General features: G+C 35.2%; 1 protein-coding gene across 3 annotated transcripts in view; it reads right to left on the minus strand.

The window, feature by feature from the left end:
• KCNH7 (potassium voltage-gated channel subfamily H member 7) overlaps positions 1-17,015 on the minus strand; it is a 221,243-nt gene that overhangs the window by 39,158 nt on the left and 165,070 nt on the right. For all 3 annotated transcript variants that reach the window (XM_051787243.1, XM_051787242.1, XM_051787244.1), the window contains 3 exons: positions 9,297-9,722; positions 1,385-1,784; positions 453-652 (listed from right to left, as the gene is read on the minus strand). In XM_051787243.1, coding sequence (XP_051643203.1) covers positions 453-652; positions 1,385-1,784; positions 9,297-9,722 — 1,026 coding nt within the window. The remainder of the gene's footprint in view (positions 1-452; positions 653-1,384; positions 1,785-9,296; positions 9,723-17,015) is intronic.

The following is a 17,015-nucleotide window of genomic DNA, read 5'->3' on the forward strand; positions in this document are numbered from 1 at the left end:
CAATTCACTCCCAATATACCTGTTCTAGATTACACAGTAGGATTTTGAAAAATAATTGATCTCCACAGGTTTTCTAGAACAGTAACTGCAGATACCAACACACCAAAATCTTGTTTGATACTGGAAGTGGAAAATCAGACCAAAGAACAAATAAATTCTGAAACAGGTATGTCTGAAATAAGAAACCTATGAATTTTTTTTCTCTATTTAAGCTTAAAATTGTCATCTGCAATTCTCAGTGCAAATTCAGATTTCTGATATAGCTTGTTATAACCTAGGCAGTTAAGTTTTTGGATGCCAAACTTATATTGGCTTGGTTCTCAATAATTGCTGCATATTCACATTCTCAGGTTTGTACTTTTACAGTACAAATAATAAACATTTGCAATCTCTAAATTCTCATGCATTTATGTATTCCTCGGCATCACTGCCTGAAAAACAGAACAACATACCATGTTCATGTCAATGCCATTGGTGTATGTCCACGCGTGCTGGAAGTATTCCTCAAGTCGCTGCCGCAGAGGGTTTGGGATTTGATGAAAGCGTATAAACTCCTTCACTCGCAGCATCTGCATGTGATATCGTGCAGTTCCCGAGTAGAGTCTTTGGATTATTGCAGATACATTTCCAAAAATGCTAGCGTACATTAATGCTGGATAAATAGAAACAAAACTTACTTAAGTCATAACACCGGCTTTTGCAGATCATGCAACAGTTCTTACAATGTACTTTGCATGTAAAACAGCTCAGATGACAGTATTTACATTTTCAGAGATCTAGAATTGGTTTACCTGAGGCTTTTTATTGATTTGATTGTATGAGTACCTACTCAGTTAGCAGATGAGGCTTAAACACTAAATCATAATCAAGTTGGTAATTTTTATCTTTGGAGATCTGTAGACCTGAGTTTAGTGTTGTAAGTAGGGTTCACCTAATTCTAGAGACTTTTGTAGAATTAAAACCAAGGAACTAAGGCTAAGTTCAAGCTAAGAACAAAGGCCAGAGTTAAAAAGCTATGCACACATTTATAGCTTCAGGGTTTAAATGAAAAATAAAATATAATTATGATTATCCAAATATTATGGGCCAGTTTCCTAAATCCACTCAAAACTCAGCTTCCTATCCCATATAGGATTTGCTTACACAAATTATACACAATGCAAAACTTCTGACAGTTTGGAAAACAGATTTTGAGTAGTCAAGGAATTTGACTACTTCCTGACACTGAATGAGTCACAACATATTTTTGCATACAACGTTGCTTTCCCTGGGAATTTGCCCTTCTGGCTGCACGCTTATAATCTTATTAGCTTAGAATGTTAAGCTATTTGCTCAAACACTGAGAAAAAAATAAGATTAAAAAAACTACGATAAAATTACTTACAGCCAATCAACATGACACAGATGGAAAAGATTTTCTCTGAGTTGGTGTTTGGAGACACATTTCCAAATCCTACACTTGTCAGACTGCTGAAGGTAAAATAAAGTGCTGTAACATATTTGTCCTTGATGGATGGTCCAGAGCTTGCATCACTCTTATTATAATGCTTTCCTAGTTGTTCTCCTAAAGAATCCAACCAGCCAATCTTGTGAGCCAAGTAAGGTCTTTCTACATTTCCAATGGCATACCAAATACAAGCAAGCCAGTGTGCAATTAGTGCAAATATGCACATGAGGAGCATCAGAACTGCAGCACCATATTCGGAATATCTGTCCAATTTCCGTGCTACCCTCACCAAACGCAGCAGTCTAGCTGTCTTCAGAAGACCTATTAATGTAGTTGTCTGTAAAAATAAGAAGAAATTTTTGTGTTAGCAAATGTATTGTCCTGAATAGTTACCACGAGTAAATCACTGCAAATTCCCCCCCATTTCAATGTAATCTTAATTCCATTTTCTTGAAACTATCAATTTCATTATAAGAACAGCAAAGAAAATAAGAAATGGATGTTTAAAATTAAGATATATTGAAGTTGTCATTATCTGCTCAATATTTTTTTCACTTTGAATATTTTACTTTTTCTGGACTCTCCAATGCACTGTGATGGACTTAAATGATCCATTAGATTAATGATTTTTTTGACATGATTAATTCTGTAAGTTATTGGAACTACTCATAATTAGTAGGCCATGTAGGTAATAAGTATTTTTGAACAAGGCTGTGTAACTATATTCGATCCTAACTTAAAAACTCCTTGCAATGCTCTGGGCACACATATTCTAGAAGAGAGAAGTAATAGGGCAGAAATTTGCCACAGTTTCTTCACCCAGACGCTAGCTGGGCACCCCTCTGGGCTCCCCAGGGAAGTGATCACAGCACCAAGCCTGGCAGAGTTCGAGAAGCATTTGGAGAATACTCTCAGGCACATGGTGTGACTCTCTGTGTTAGTCCTGTGCAGGGCTAAGGGTTGAACTCAATGATCCTTGTGGATCCCTTCCAACTTGACATGTTCTGTGATTCTGTGACCTACAAATATCCTTCCTGTTTGTAACGATAAGAACACTCTATACAGGTAAAAGAAGATGAAGCAGTGTGAACAGAAAATCATGGAAAAATTACTGTTGCCAGACTCCAGATGAATCTTTTTGCATCTTGTATGTGTAGTGGTAGAAGCCAGTAAAAAAGTACTGTACCATTAAAAAAACCAAATTGAGGCAGTTTAAACCAGGAATATATTCCAAGTTTTTTAATGCAGACCTGCAGTACTATTCATTGCATTATTTTTGAGGCTTGGATATTTTAAAGGAAACTAAAGGTTATTAAGATAAGTTTGTAAACGTCAATTAGTAAATAATTTTCATACTTGTTTATTCCTTGTAAAAGAGATGGAAAACACTGTAAATAGGAACTGCTTGATTTCAAAAATAACTCAGCTAACATTTTCTCTGCATTAAGTCTGAACATATATTAAAGTATTCAGTAAATGCCAAGACTGAATACATTTTTAATAAGTTTTTTTCCTACTTTTTTTTAAACATGCATGTATATTACATGACACTGGAAAAGTTTTCCAAGCCTCACAAAACACTTTGACAGTAGTATGCGTCATATTAAAGCTTTCTTGCAAAAAGTACTAGACTAGTTTTTATGTTTTATTAAATCCTTGAATCTACCATGTTTCTGAGTAAAATCCCAAATCCTTTGGAACAAAATAAGAGTCTTTCTTGGCTGCATTTCTCAGTGAACAACTCAATATATTGTTCATATTTTATGAGTAGATGAGCAAGAGGATGTAGGGAACACTCCTTTGTCCAAGTTAACATCACAAAGAATAATTTCAGGGTGAATGTCTCATTACCACATAAAAAAGGTTTGTGAGCTCAACAGTCTGAGAGACTATATCCTTCAAAATGCTATGCCTAGGCTGAGATTCAGAACCATGTGAATATTGACATTAGGTAATTTTTTTTTAAGGTGAATCAGGCTTATATATTTATGATCCCTTAAGTGGGGATGAGGTGGGTATAGAGATGTATATCTCTACGTTATGCAAGAGGCTGGATATTCTTACAGTGCCCCTTAAATATATCAGATAGTAGATTGAGAATCCAGAATATGTCAACAGTGTTCCACCCCATTCTTAACATAAGACTTGTTAATATTATTCATCCTCACTGCCAATCCTATGCTTAGATACTATATCAGTGTGAGCTCTGGAGTATGTGGAAAGTGTATAATACAAGCAAACTCCACCTCTTCAAGGGTGAAACCGGCATGAATGAGAATAGATTTGCTTTAAAGCATCAAGAAAGTCATCCTGAGTCTTACTTTTCTTTAGCACAGTGGAGAGGCTTTGACATTAAAATATAGAGGTGGAAAGCATGATCCTTTTCCTTTTCCTTTTCCTTTTCCTTTTCCTTTTCCTTTTCCTTTTCCTTTTCCTTTTCCTTTTCCTTTTCCTTTTCCTTTTCCTTTTCCTTTTCCTTTTCCTTTTCCTTTTCCTTTTCCTTTTCCTTTTCCTTTCCCTTGCCTTCTCATAGCTACTGAAACTATGAATCTGGATTGGTAGAAGATGAGTACAGGATCATTTTCCTCACTATAGTACATTCAGTGCAAGCAGTATTCCATTTAACACTTAGGTAAACTGCACCTAACTTCTTGCATAAACTGGAATTTATTGGAACATATTTAAAGACTTTCACAATCTAAAATCCCTACAATACATTGAAGAATTTCTTAATTGATAAGATTTATTAAAAAGATAAAAGTCTTAAGGTAATACCCATTTTAAATAGATTCTGCCAAAATAGGCATTAGATTTTGTCAAATTTATTTTTTATTGCAAATAAACAGAATTATAGGGAAAAGTAAAACTTAACAGCTTAGATTTTTCCCTTGCATTATTTATATATTCAAATTTGCAAATCTAACAGTTTGTTAACCAGAATAGCCAGTGTAGTTTTTGATATTTTTGCCTCATGTAGTTATTCTGTTATTTGGCCTTTTAAAATGCCTTTTGATTTTTCCTAGCTATAGTATAGGAGGGAGGCCTGTGCTAAACATGTATTTTTTCTGTTTTGACTGTAGTAGTAGCACAAAAAATAAAGGCTACGTTATGCCTGCAATGGTTCTTTCATGCCTACATGATTCTCTCCATGAGCTAAGTAGAGTCGTGAAACCGTTTAGATTGAAGGGACCTGTAAAGGTCATCCAGTCCAACCCCCTGGCAATGAACAGGGACATCTTCAACAAGATCAGAGCCCCATCCAGCCTGGTCTTGGATGTTTCCAGGGATAAAGCACCCATCACCTCTCTGGGCAACCTGTTCCAGGGTTTCAACACACTCACTGTAAAAAATTTCTTTCTTATATCCAGTCTAAATTTTTCTTATACCCAGGCCCTCTTTTTGTTTAAAACCATTACCCCTTGTCCTGTACCAACAGGCCCTGCTAAAAAGCTTTTCTGTTATGGACTCATTTTAGGTACTGGAAAGCTACAATAAGGTCTCCTTGGAGTCTTCTCTTCTTCAGGCTGAACAAGCCCAGCTCTCTAGGCCTGTTTTCATAGGAGAGTTTTTCCATCCATCTGATCATCTTTGTGGCCCCTCTGCTTCCCTGTGCAGGGGGCTCCCAGCCCGATGCAGTCCTCCAGGTGGAGGGCAATTAGAGAGGCAGAATCACCTCCCTTGACTTGCTGGCCATTCTTCTTTTGCTGCAGCCCAGCATGCTGTTGACCTTCTGGGCTGCGAGCACACACAGTTGGTTCATGCCCAACTTTTTGTCAACTGAAACTCCCAAGTCCTTCTCTTCAAGGCTATTCTCCATGAGTTCTTCTTCCAGTATGTACTGTACGTAAAGGTATAATATCATCTCTTAACTGTCTCTTTTTTAAACCAAATGACCCACCAATGTGTGTGAGTAATTCAAACTATGTTCCAATGTACATTAATGTGCTCTTGCTTAAGCCGTATTTCATTTGCTATGGGGCCCTTTGCCATTTCTTGGCATTGTAAAGTCCTCAGTTTCTCAATAATTTCCTTAACATTTTATGTTAAAACCATCATTAACCTGCTACCTTTTTTGCAGCCTGTAAATAAACCTGTTGAATATCAGTACTATGGCATCAAACATAGTTAACTCTTTTCTGTCTCCTGAAAAAATCTCAAATAAATGCCAGAATTTGGCCTTTCAGCCTATGCTCCATTACCTCAACAGTCTCTTATGAGCACTGTGCCACTGTTGAAGATTTTTATACTGTACACATAATGATGCTGAAAATGTTAGTACACACAGCAATTAAACAAAAATATTTCAACTAACCAAAAGTTCTTATTTATAGAAGCATACTGGTACTTCAACTGCCTTTGATAATTTGACAGAGGACAGTCAAAATGGTCCTGCAGGTAACTGCTTGCTCAAGTAGTAACGAGTTTCCTCTTTGCCTCCCTTGAAAAACAAGGGAAGAAAAGCTGATATTAAAAGCCTCTCTGACATTAGCCAGCCACCTAAATAAATAAGTTTCCAGAGACTCTAACCTAATGCTGCACCATCCTAGCCTGTACTCAGTCCACAGAGTTACTAATACAAAGGCAGAGTGCGTTATGATCAGATAAGCAGTCTTCTGTGTAAAATACTTGAAATTCATTGGAATATGTTTTCCAAGTAAATTGCTAATCTGAGCACAGAAAACTGTATTACTCTCTTCCTGGGGTGTTTTCTGAGCTTGATTTTCAAATATATTCTAATTTGGAGAGGGGCAAAGTAGTGATTCTATCAGTGGAGATGCAATCAGGACAATGAGGTTCAATCTCAATTCTAGAAAAAAGTGGAATTCTTCTTTTCAGTTTGCTTTAACAGATACACTGTGTAATGCAGTGAATCAAGATGTCAGAACTAAGAGAATAAGAGTACTTTGTTTTATGTGTCTTCATTTTAGCCAAACCCTATCTATTTTCTCGACTTGTTACTACAACTAGAAGAAGCATTTACTCTTACATTTTGTGAATATGCTGGATATATAGACAGTGATGTACTTATTTTTATTTTCTAAGGCAGCATTTTTCCTGTTGATAGAATTTTTAATTATGTTCTTTAAAATAATTCTGATCACTCTTATTTGAACAAACAGTAAAAGCCTTCATGCTTTTCTGCATATTCCAATTGTGTTCTCTCTGTCCTTAATGAAAAAAACATTATAAATATGAAAATTCTCTTGCTGAAACTGTACTGTCATTTGTTTATTTCATTGCTGTAGGTTCTAGATGAAATGAAAGAAGGCCTAGTTATCAATATATCAGTCTGAATTTTCCCTACAACTTACCCATTTTTGAAATGAAAAAATTGATAAGCATTAAAACAGGTATTATTTTAAATCCATATATCTGAAACATCTAGTAATCTTAAGCAGGATTCCCCTTGTACATGCACTTCATCTATGTGTCTTACAAGGAACTGAGTACTTCAACTGTTATTTGTTTAAAATCCAACTCAGACTTGTCAGATGAATGATTAAAAATAAACTTCCAAAATAATAGAAAGTAAAAAGTACATCTACTCATTATTTTTATCTTCCCACATATCAGGGATGTCACTTAAGTTTTACAACACAGACACACAAAAAGAGAGTATGATTTACTACCAGTCATAATAATTTTTTTCTTAGTCACTTTAAGCAGAATAAAAAAATTAAAATTATATTAGTTCCCTATTTTTGAAATTGGAAAGTTAACTGTCTAACTCTGTTGCTTTCCTATGGTTGACAAAGTACAACTCAAATAGAAGCATTCAGATAGTGCTGCATGTGGTATCTGGATTATTATCTTCTGCCCTTTCAAGACTCTGTTTGATATCAAGGTGTTTTAAAGCTGGATGAGCACACATGGAGCTCTCTATAGAGCTTACGTTGTTTAATAAAAAGACTATTCAATACAACTGTTCATAGGGAATCTTATTTGAAGAATTTCTAGATAACAAAAAAGAGCTATTCCATAAAAAAGGTAACCCTTATGACTGGGAAAAAAAAAATCTATTAAATGAAAAATATTCCATTTTTACATTTTTACAGTTTTACATTTACTTCTTCTTGTTAAACTATCAAAAACAGATCATTGGGGAAATATTATAGTTAGCAATGTAGGAAATAAAACTGCAGTAAGTAGCAGCTTAGAAAAAGTGATTGATGTATTCAATATCATGAATGAGAGAGGGAAGCCATGATGGCATGGGGAACGGAACATAATCTATATAGTCTCACTATTGCTTACTTAAACAAACCAGTTTTTCCAGACAGTGAAACTTTTCAATTACTAGATTTTGAGGGGATAAAGAATCAATTTACTTATATCTGCAATGTAATGACTGAAAAAGTCATTACATGATCCAGTAATTTCTGTTTCAAGTTCCATGGTTTTGTATTTGTGTACTGATCTGCAAGAATGCACTTGTTTCTTACTAATCCTTACATTATCTTATGTTAAAGTGTTAAAGTTATCCCTTTAGCATCACTTTAACACCTGGCACTTTGCTCTTAAGTACATCTGTAACAGGGGAGGTAGAAGAATGATGTTCAGGAGCAAATCCAAAGAGTACTTCATCAGTGAACTTTGCAATTGGTCCCTGTTTAAATTCTTTACATTTCACACTTCTAATCGCTGAAAAAAATTTTTGACAATGACGAGTGCTCAGTGATAAGAAATGGATGCAGACCACATCTGAAGGGGAATGTTGTGGTCAGAGTTAGAAGCAATGCCATTATCAAAACGTTTGTGCTGTCAAAACCACAGAAAAAAATATATGCAGAGACTGAGATGTGCCACAAACAATGAATGCAAAAGGTGATCAAATTTTCTCTTAAATCTCTAAGCTTTTTAGTCACCTTCTGAATAGTAAAGTTCTCTTCTTGTAAGAGAACTATTAATATGTTCCTTCTGTTCTTTATGTTACTCTTTCTCTTCCTATTGCTTTCCATTAACAGAATTAATTTCTACTGCATGGTATTATCTACATGTTTCTCTAGACTCCTCATTTACCTTTTCCTTGGTTTGCTGCTTTTTAAAAAAAACTGCTGCATTCTGTGCATCACAAAAATCCAAACCCAATTACCTACTTGTCAGTTCGCTTTCCATCCAAAAATACGCTATAATTTTAGCCCTCCTTAAACTAAATAAAATTCTTTGGATAGAGGAAGAGTTATGTCAGTAATCCAGAATATAGCATATATTTTATACACCTTTGGGCCATTTCGAATGCATATATTGAACACTTTTTTACTCTACTGTATACACAGGGTGAGGATGTAAATCTTGTCTAACAAGGGTAATCCCAACTAATCTTTTTTCTTTCTTTTGATAGTCCATATTCTTGATAAAATAGACAGTAGTCAAATCTTTTTGGTAACTGGTATAGTTTACGCTTCAACTAATCTGTTTTATGCTAAGTAAACATCTGATCTAAAGATTTTGAACAGAGAAAATTTATTTTAGTGCTTCAATGCCAACACAGCATTATATGCATTTTTGCAATTTTTACAAAGCAAGCAACAATCAAAAGAGCAGTTCTTATACAAAAGCATTTGAAAAAGTCCTTCATATGCGATATATTTATTTCATTATTTGTAAAGACAGTATCAAATATAGTATAAGTGAAAAATACTAGCTGAATTGTTCAGTGTTTTCTCTTGTTAATGAAAGCTAATATTGTACGTCATTCTAAAAAGGAAGACTTAATTTTAGTTTAAAAGATGGGGTGGAATTACTAAACAACCTGTAACTGACAAGCAAAAGATACTTTAGGGCACACGGAATATCGTGGTTAAAGTAAAAAATTAAGATTTAAGATTTTATATTCATTTAAGCTTACCTCTTCAGAGCCAGAGCCAAAAATCAGCAGGTCAAAAGGTATTGCAGCAACCATGTCAATTAGGAACCAGCCTTTGAAGTAGTGAATTGCTATTTTTGCTGGGTCACTTACCACTTCTTCATTCTGGTTTACATATGTTGTTCTGAAGTTTATTAGAATGTCAATGATAAACATAATATCCACAATTAAATCTACAACATTCAGTGGGCTGCAGGAATATCCACACTCTCTCCTCTTCCGATCCTCACTATCATTCAGAAGGAAGGCAGCAGAGTAAGGAGTGAATATGGCCGTGTATATTACCAGCAACAAAATGAGCCAGTCCCAGACAGCTTTGAAAGGACTATAGTGCAATATAGTAAACTTGTTGATGCGAGGTGTCTGGAGTTTATATTCTGGTAGAACATCAGCCCCTAAGGATAGAACCTACAATAAGAAATATACCATGTCAATAAACATGCAGTGTATCTATTGAAATTTACAGTAAACTTAGAAAATACAGGACCAACTATAAAAGTATTTCACTGTAGTTTTGAAGATTAAGCTTCAATTGGTGTTTTGGCAAAATAAACTTCTGTGAAATTCATAATCTTTGCCAGGTCCAATAAATTCATTGACAATTTTTCATGTTAGGTTGATTCTTGTCCCCTGTAACAATCCTTAAGTGGCATATCTAGTACATAAAATTTGCATAATTAAGCATGTCATCAAATTCATTTATCCACCACATGATAACCTCACCAGCCTGTTCATGGTCAGTGAATGACTTTTCTTGCAGTGATGTAATGTTTTTCTCCCAAAGCAAATCTTTTATCATTGGCTTAAATTCACTAAAAAGAGTCTGCTCTCATTAGAAATTGTAGGCAATCAGAAATAAAAAAACGGTAGAGAAAGATCTGTTAGTGTCCTTAACAGCTATCTCCAGTTTGAGTCCTGTGTTGTAGAAAACTTTCATACACAGACAGATTTCACTGAGGCTGTAATTCTAGTTCAGCTAAAGGTGTGACAAAGAAGGATACCACAGGAGTATTGCTTTTTGCTCCACTTCTACTATTGTCAGTGCCTAAAGCTTGTTATTATTCCTTTAGAAGTATGGATTTGTTGTCTGCTGATGTTATCTAAGTTGGATTTCAATTTTATTTGGAAGGATTATGTTTGTAAGCATTGCTTAATTTGCTGGTTCTGGAAGCTGAAATGTTTGCTTTGTTGCAAAGAACAAGCATAGTGTGGGCACCAGATAAAACAAATTTCCTTTGGCTGCTCCTCCAGTCTGACTGAAATCTGACAAGAAGGAACAAAACCTTGAAGGATAAGAAGGTAAATTATGTTTTTGCCCCTATTCAGTGTTTGTTGTAGTTATAGAGACTGTCAGCAATGATGCTAATTATTGCCTTCTGTGCTGCAAGTGATCTCCAAATCCTATGGGGCTGAGATCACCACTTCATTTTGCACAGACCAATGAACAAACATCAGATGGCGACAATCTCTAGTTACTACCCATTGTAGCAATATATTCATATTCGAGAAATCTTATACCCTTTTTCCTTTACTTCTACTTGTTCCTTATTTCCATGCTAATTGAAAACAATTATATTTAGAAAATCATATGTTGCAAAGGTTATTAAAATGAATAATTCTACTCAAATGAAATAATGATTGGAAGTAGAAATACCTTATCTGCAACATTGTCTGCTTTTATTTGTCTTTTTTTTTTACAGTTACTAGTTTGGGATTTGAGATTTCAGCTTGTTCAAGATGGAGGAAGTTCGTGCTCCTCAAACATAATCTTATAAAATTGTAAGGGTCAGCACACTTCTTTATGTTTAACATTCCAATAGCAAGTGTTGTATAAAGATCCTATCCTTATTAATCAGTGGGACTTCTTAAGTCAAGTTCTACTCTGAAAATGTTGTGAGAACACAAGGGTTAATAACCACTCTTCTTTAAACTGTGAAGGTAGAAAAAATTAAACCATCCAAAAGATTATATGGTAGCTTCAAGCAACCATTAAGCACTGTGCTGACCTGGTGGTAGAGGTTGTTCATCAATTTTTTGTATTGTAACTAGGACTTGCACTTAACTAATGGTGCTAGCTAGTTTTTTATGCATCAAACGCATTAGCTGGCAGCAAGCTGAAGCATTGCTTAGTCTTTTAAGCAGTCTTAATATTTTCAGACCCCCACCTGGTGAGTTGACAAGAATGTTTTCTTAGTATTTGAGAGCAGTGAGTACATGTGACAAGGGAATTGCTATTTATAAAATTTATATCACTGTTCTCCTGCTGGATTTACAGACAATGAAGGAAATGGATTAGACAAAAAGAACAATACAGCTTACTTCACCAGTTTCTTGCAGTTGCTTAAAAATTCCAGACAGTGTGCTTCACTTCAGAGCAACACATGATGTAAATTGGACTTATTCCCCTGAAATCTGGCTCCTAGTCTCATTTTAGTTACATTTAGTTACATTCCTAGGTTGATTTGGACTGAATTAGGTGAAACTGAAAAGGTAAAAAAAAAAAACCAACTGGACAAAATGAGGGTACAGCAGTATAAAAGTGATTGTAGCAGAAATGGATCCAACTTTTTTTGTTTTAGTTTTGTAGACACACACAAGAGAGACTGATGGTTGTGAGTTTCATATTTGTAATTTGATACAGAACTTTTTGTTTCTGCATTGCTTACTCGCATGCAAGAAGAAAGAAGAAGAAAGAAGATGGGATTTCATTTCTGAAATAAAAAAGAATCACGGTTGCACATACACAGAAAGGAGAAAACACAGTATTTAGTTTCATATTGGTAGTTTCCACAAAGACTAATTGAATATGAGATGAATTTGTCCTTTTGCTATTCTGTAACATCCTTGCAAGGTTTGTGTACTGTTGTTGGCTAATCTTGGCCATCTTGGCTATATAGAAGACTTCAGTTTACTTAGAAATCCACTTAAAAGACTTTTAATATTTCCACTTGATTAAAACAGATGTTGGCAAATTCACTGTTAGTAAAAAGACAATTTATTAACTCTGGGCAATTTATTCTCTTCTGGGCAATGAAGCTCTCGTATTTTGGATTGTAAAAGAGGTAGCTTAGGGAATGAAACATTTTTAAGTAGTGTCACTGGGACAAGAATGAAATATTGCAGTGTTAAAAAGTCTTTGAACCTTGGGATAAGACATGATGAGAAAGCCAAGCTTTCTTGCATCTTACTAAAAAGAAGGCTATAATGCTAAATCACAAAAGTCATAGTAGCTGCAATGGGTTTCTCTTAAGAAAAATTGGAGGTATTCAACCCTGATGAAATACTATCTCACTGTGGCTTTCCTGGTGAAAACAATAATGTATTTATAACTGGTGTGTTTTACAAGCAGTATTAGATTATAAGATTCAATCTCTTTATAACAAGACCATCTCAAGGTTACATAAACTGTGCTGTATTTTACCTTTGAGTAAAGAACTCTGATATAAAATTCAGTTTTTCCTGTGTTCCTGTTTATCCCATTCACTGTTAAAGCAGCGCTGCTGCAAGTGAGAAGACTTCATTAAAACACATTTTTCATTCTGAGAATCTTGCTTGAGGTGTTTGAGAATCACAGACAGGGCTGGTGAACACCTTTAAGTCTTTTTAAGTTCATGCATTCACTTCCTAAGATCACAACTTCAAGATAGCATTTATTATAGAAGGGCTACAGTCAGATATCCAGAAAAATATGGAGTGAGATCAAAGTAACTGTCATAAATTGACATGTTTTAGACAGATTTATCTTTCTGAAGTGATTGGTAGCTTTCAGTTTCTCAAAGATAACAGTACTTCATTGAAATTTAAAGAAAATATATTTAAGAAGAATGAAAATTTATTATTGGCCTAGGTTCTGTTAAGCAAGAGGAGAAAGGAAGCACATGTACCAGAGGCACACCAGAGTTACCCTCATGTGATAGTTAATGAAAAAAAAAAGATTCGGTAAGCCTTTATCACTTTAAATTGTATTACACTGTTTGTAGTGTTATCTTTTTCTGGGCAGTTCTAACATCTTTCCCCTTTAAGAAAACCTGTCTGGTACCAGGTATAATTTCTGTTCTGTGCTGTATTTAAAGGCCTTGTTTTGCACAGTATTTCTTGGCGAAGTGTCAAAGAGCCAAACTAGACTGATGTGCTTTGCAATACATTGGCAAGATGCTTCACTAGGTAGCTAGATTGTGAAGGGGACTCTTGTTACACGCTCTGTGGCATCAGAGGCAGCAACAGCATTTGACTCTTCTTTCCTGTACAGGTTCTTTAATAAAATGGAATATATAGGCAAAATGTTAGACAAGATGTTGGATAATCTAGGAATTTTACTCTGGTGTCTGTTACTGAGTTTCTCAGACATCTTAGGCAAGCTGATGTTTAACCCAACTTCTGTCAAGTAGAGAGAATAATATTTACCTACTAAACTGACAGTATCCTGCAAAGGAGAATGAGCAGAAAATATTTATAAAAGCTGTTCAAGAGCAATGGGCTATCATAATTCTTACTTTTCTAAATTTAGTTGATTTTTTTTTTTAAGATTAATTCACACAAATATTTGTCCTCTTCTCCTGCACCAAACAAAGTGTGACCAGCAGGTCGAGAAAGGTGATTTTTTCCTCTCTACTCCACTTTCATGAGACCCCACCTGAAGTGCTGCATCCAGCTTTGGGGCCACCTGCATAAGAAGGATGTGGACCTGTTGGAGTGAGTCCAAAGGAGGCCACAAAGATGAGTAGGGAGCTGGAACACCTCTCTTAATGAACATGGGCTGAGTTAAGGTTGTTCAGCCTGGAAAAGGGAAGGCTCCAGGGAGACCTTATAAGCACCTTCCAGTACCCACAAAGGGCCTAAAGAAAGTCAGAGGACAAGGGGCAATGACTTTAAACTGACAGAGGGCAGGTTTAGATTAGATATTAGGATGAAATTCTTTGTGAGGGTGGTGAGACACTGGAACTGGTTGCCCAAAGAAGTTGTGGAAGCCTCATCCCTGTCAGAATGTTCAAGGCCAGGTTGGGTGGGGCACTGAGCAACCTTATTTAGTGGAAGGCAGCCCGGTCCATGTCAGAGAGATTGGAACGAGATGATCTTTAGGGTCCCTTCCAAACCAAACCATTCTATCATTCTGTGATTCTGCTATTGAAACTGTACAGTTTCAAGAGAGTCTGAGAGAGTCATACTGCTGTGTATCACATGTATATTCATAAATTTTGTTCTGAGGCATTTTCAGTCTCAATTTATTAAAGAATGCAAATACACACAGTAAAAACCAAAGATGCATAATAGTGTATTAATAAATCATAAGAGAAATCATAAATGATGAATGCCACCATGAATTGTTAAAGAAGTACTTCTGTCAAACCACTGCATGGATTTAGAGTATGGTTTCCTGGCTATCCTAGCACTGTATGAGAGCAAGTGTGGGGTAGGGTTATCATATGCTGGACCATGGCTCTTCTAGTGACTATTGAGCACACGGACGTGGAAAACAACCAGAAAGCATGCCTGATGCATTCAAGAAGCACTGAACTCATTCCATGAGCATATTGTGATTGTATGGACCAAATTCTATATGCAAATAATTCAGAAAATATTGGAACTTTTTCACTTCTGCTCAGAATTCACAATATATTTTTCCTGTATATTTTCAATCAGAGAGCAGATAGGTGACTATTGTACACTAGCAAAACCAATATGTAACATATTCACAATCTAGTTGACACCTTTCATCATGGACAGAACCACTGCACATCCAGAAAATTTGAACAAAGGGCAGTGTTTACAGGTGACAAAATACCAAAAGAGGTACATAGGCTTGGGGGAAACCCAAGAGTTTTAAGATCATAAAATCATATGATAGATCATAGATCATTCAAGATAGATGGATACTGAGTATATCTTTATGAAAAGTAGATGTGGAAGTTTGGTGGGTGCAAAGCTTAATAAATTGGATTTTCAGAAAAGTACTTTGTTATTTCTCATGAGCAAGTGTGCCTCATATGAACTGTATATTTAAATGATGTAGTTATATTCAGTACTAAATACTGCTGCTTTTGCAACTGATGAACTGAAGTGAAGCTTGTGCTAACAAGGTTAGCTCTTGCATAGCACCTTTCATGTTAAGAGAATTTCATAAACATTTAATAAAGTTCAAGCTATAAATATAGTCCCAAAATACTTGGGGACTTTAAAATAAACATTTATCTCACCTATAAAACATCCTTGTAGAACTACAGAAGAGGCTACCAGTCCAAATACAATGCTGAAATATTTATTTATGGGAAATACTATATGACATGAAAAAATATTATTTTGCCAGTATCTTGCTGGACTCAGTCCCATGGCAGATGTACAGCCCTGAGAGGTGAGTGGCTAATCATTCCTGTGTCTTTAAGTCAGAAAAGCTGTAGCAAATCTAGAAACAAATCAGCTCTGTATATGCTAAGAGACTTGACTATCTTTATCATGTGATTGAAGAAACTTTAAAATTTCTGATTGTGTAAAGTGTATTCAGCACCAAGATATGAAATTCACATGAATATATAAAAAAAGAAACAGAACCAGGATGATTATATTATGGGCATTATTGTAGACAATGAAAAGTAAGGGAAGGAATTTGTAAGAACATTTGACTTTTCAGATCTAATCCAAATACACTTCAAGATTGACTCAGAAAGCAAAAATAATCCATACTTGTTATCTGATTTTAAAAGTGGAAGGTGACTACATTAATGGGCTGTAAAGCATGTTCTGTTTACTCAAAGAACATAGACAAGTGGTAACATGAGAACATTCATATCCTTCTAATTTTTATAGGTGGTTTCTATTGATTATTAGGCTAGGTTAATCTCAATGACCTGTAAGTATTTTCACAAAACATGAAAAGCTATTTAGTTTAGTATTTCTTTTTCCAGTAGGATTTTTAACTCTGAACAGGAGTTAAACAAGTTTGTTGTTGGTGACTAGGAAATCAAGGAAGGTAGAATCTCCTAGGTGCAAGTAAAGCTAAGTTACTATTCCTGTTTACTCTTTAATACAGCTCATGATGCAGAATAAACACTGCCAGCCCAAGAGTACAGTCTCTTCCTTTTAACTGGCAGTTTTGAACTAATTTTCAGATCTTTATCAATAAGACCAATAAGCATTGAAAAGGAAAATCTTGGAAAATGAAATGAGAAACATTAATCAGACACAGAAGCTAAAGCCATATTTCTGTAATAATTAACTCTTTTTGTTATGACCATAGACCTTAGATCTGAATGACAACGTGCTCAAAAAATGAGGCAGTGTTACTTCAGCTTTAAAATTATTTTAATAGATTTTATAGAACTCTTTATAGGATGTAACCTCTCCTGGTGCTATTTTCTCCTGTGTATTAGTTCTATTGAAGCTACCAAGCTATAACTAGCAAGTACATCTCTTCCCTTTTCTTCTCTATTTGTTCTGTTACCGTGAGACCTCTACAGAGGAGATCTCTGAATCTAAAAAGAATCAAAAATAAATATTACACGAATACTAGTGAACAAATAGAAATTAAACCAACATTGACTTTCTGATAGTAGGCATTACCTAATTCCCTGAAAGACTATAATAGACTCATATTTCAGTCATCTTGATGATTGTCTTCCTCATGCAGACATGAACAACTAACAAGATTACACCAGTACTGAAAGAAAGCTGAAGTGCTTTTGATTTGGTGCACCCTGCAAACACAGC

This window comes from Manacus candei, unplaced genomic scaffold, assembly GCF_025592945.1.
Source record: "Manacus candei isolate 608988 ecotype Guabito, Panama unplaced genomic scaffold, ASM2559294v1 h1tg000023l, whole genome shotgun sequence".
NCBI classification, from domain to species: Eukaryota; Metazoa; Chordata; class Aves; order Passeriformes; family Pipridae; genus Manacus; species Manacus candei.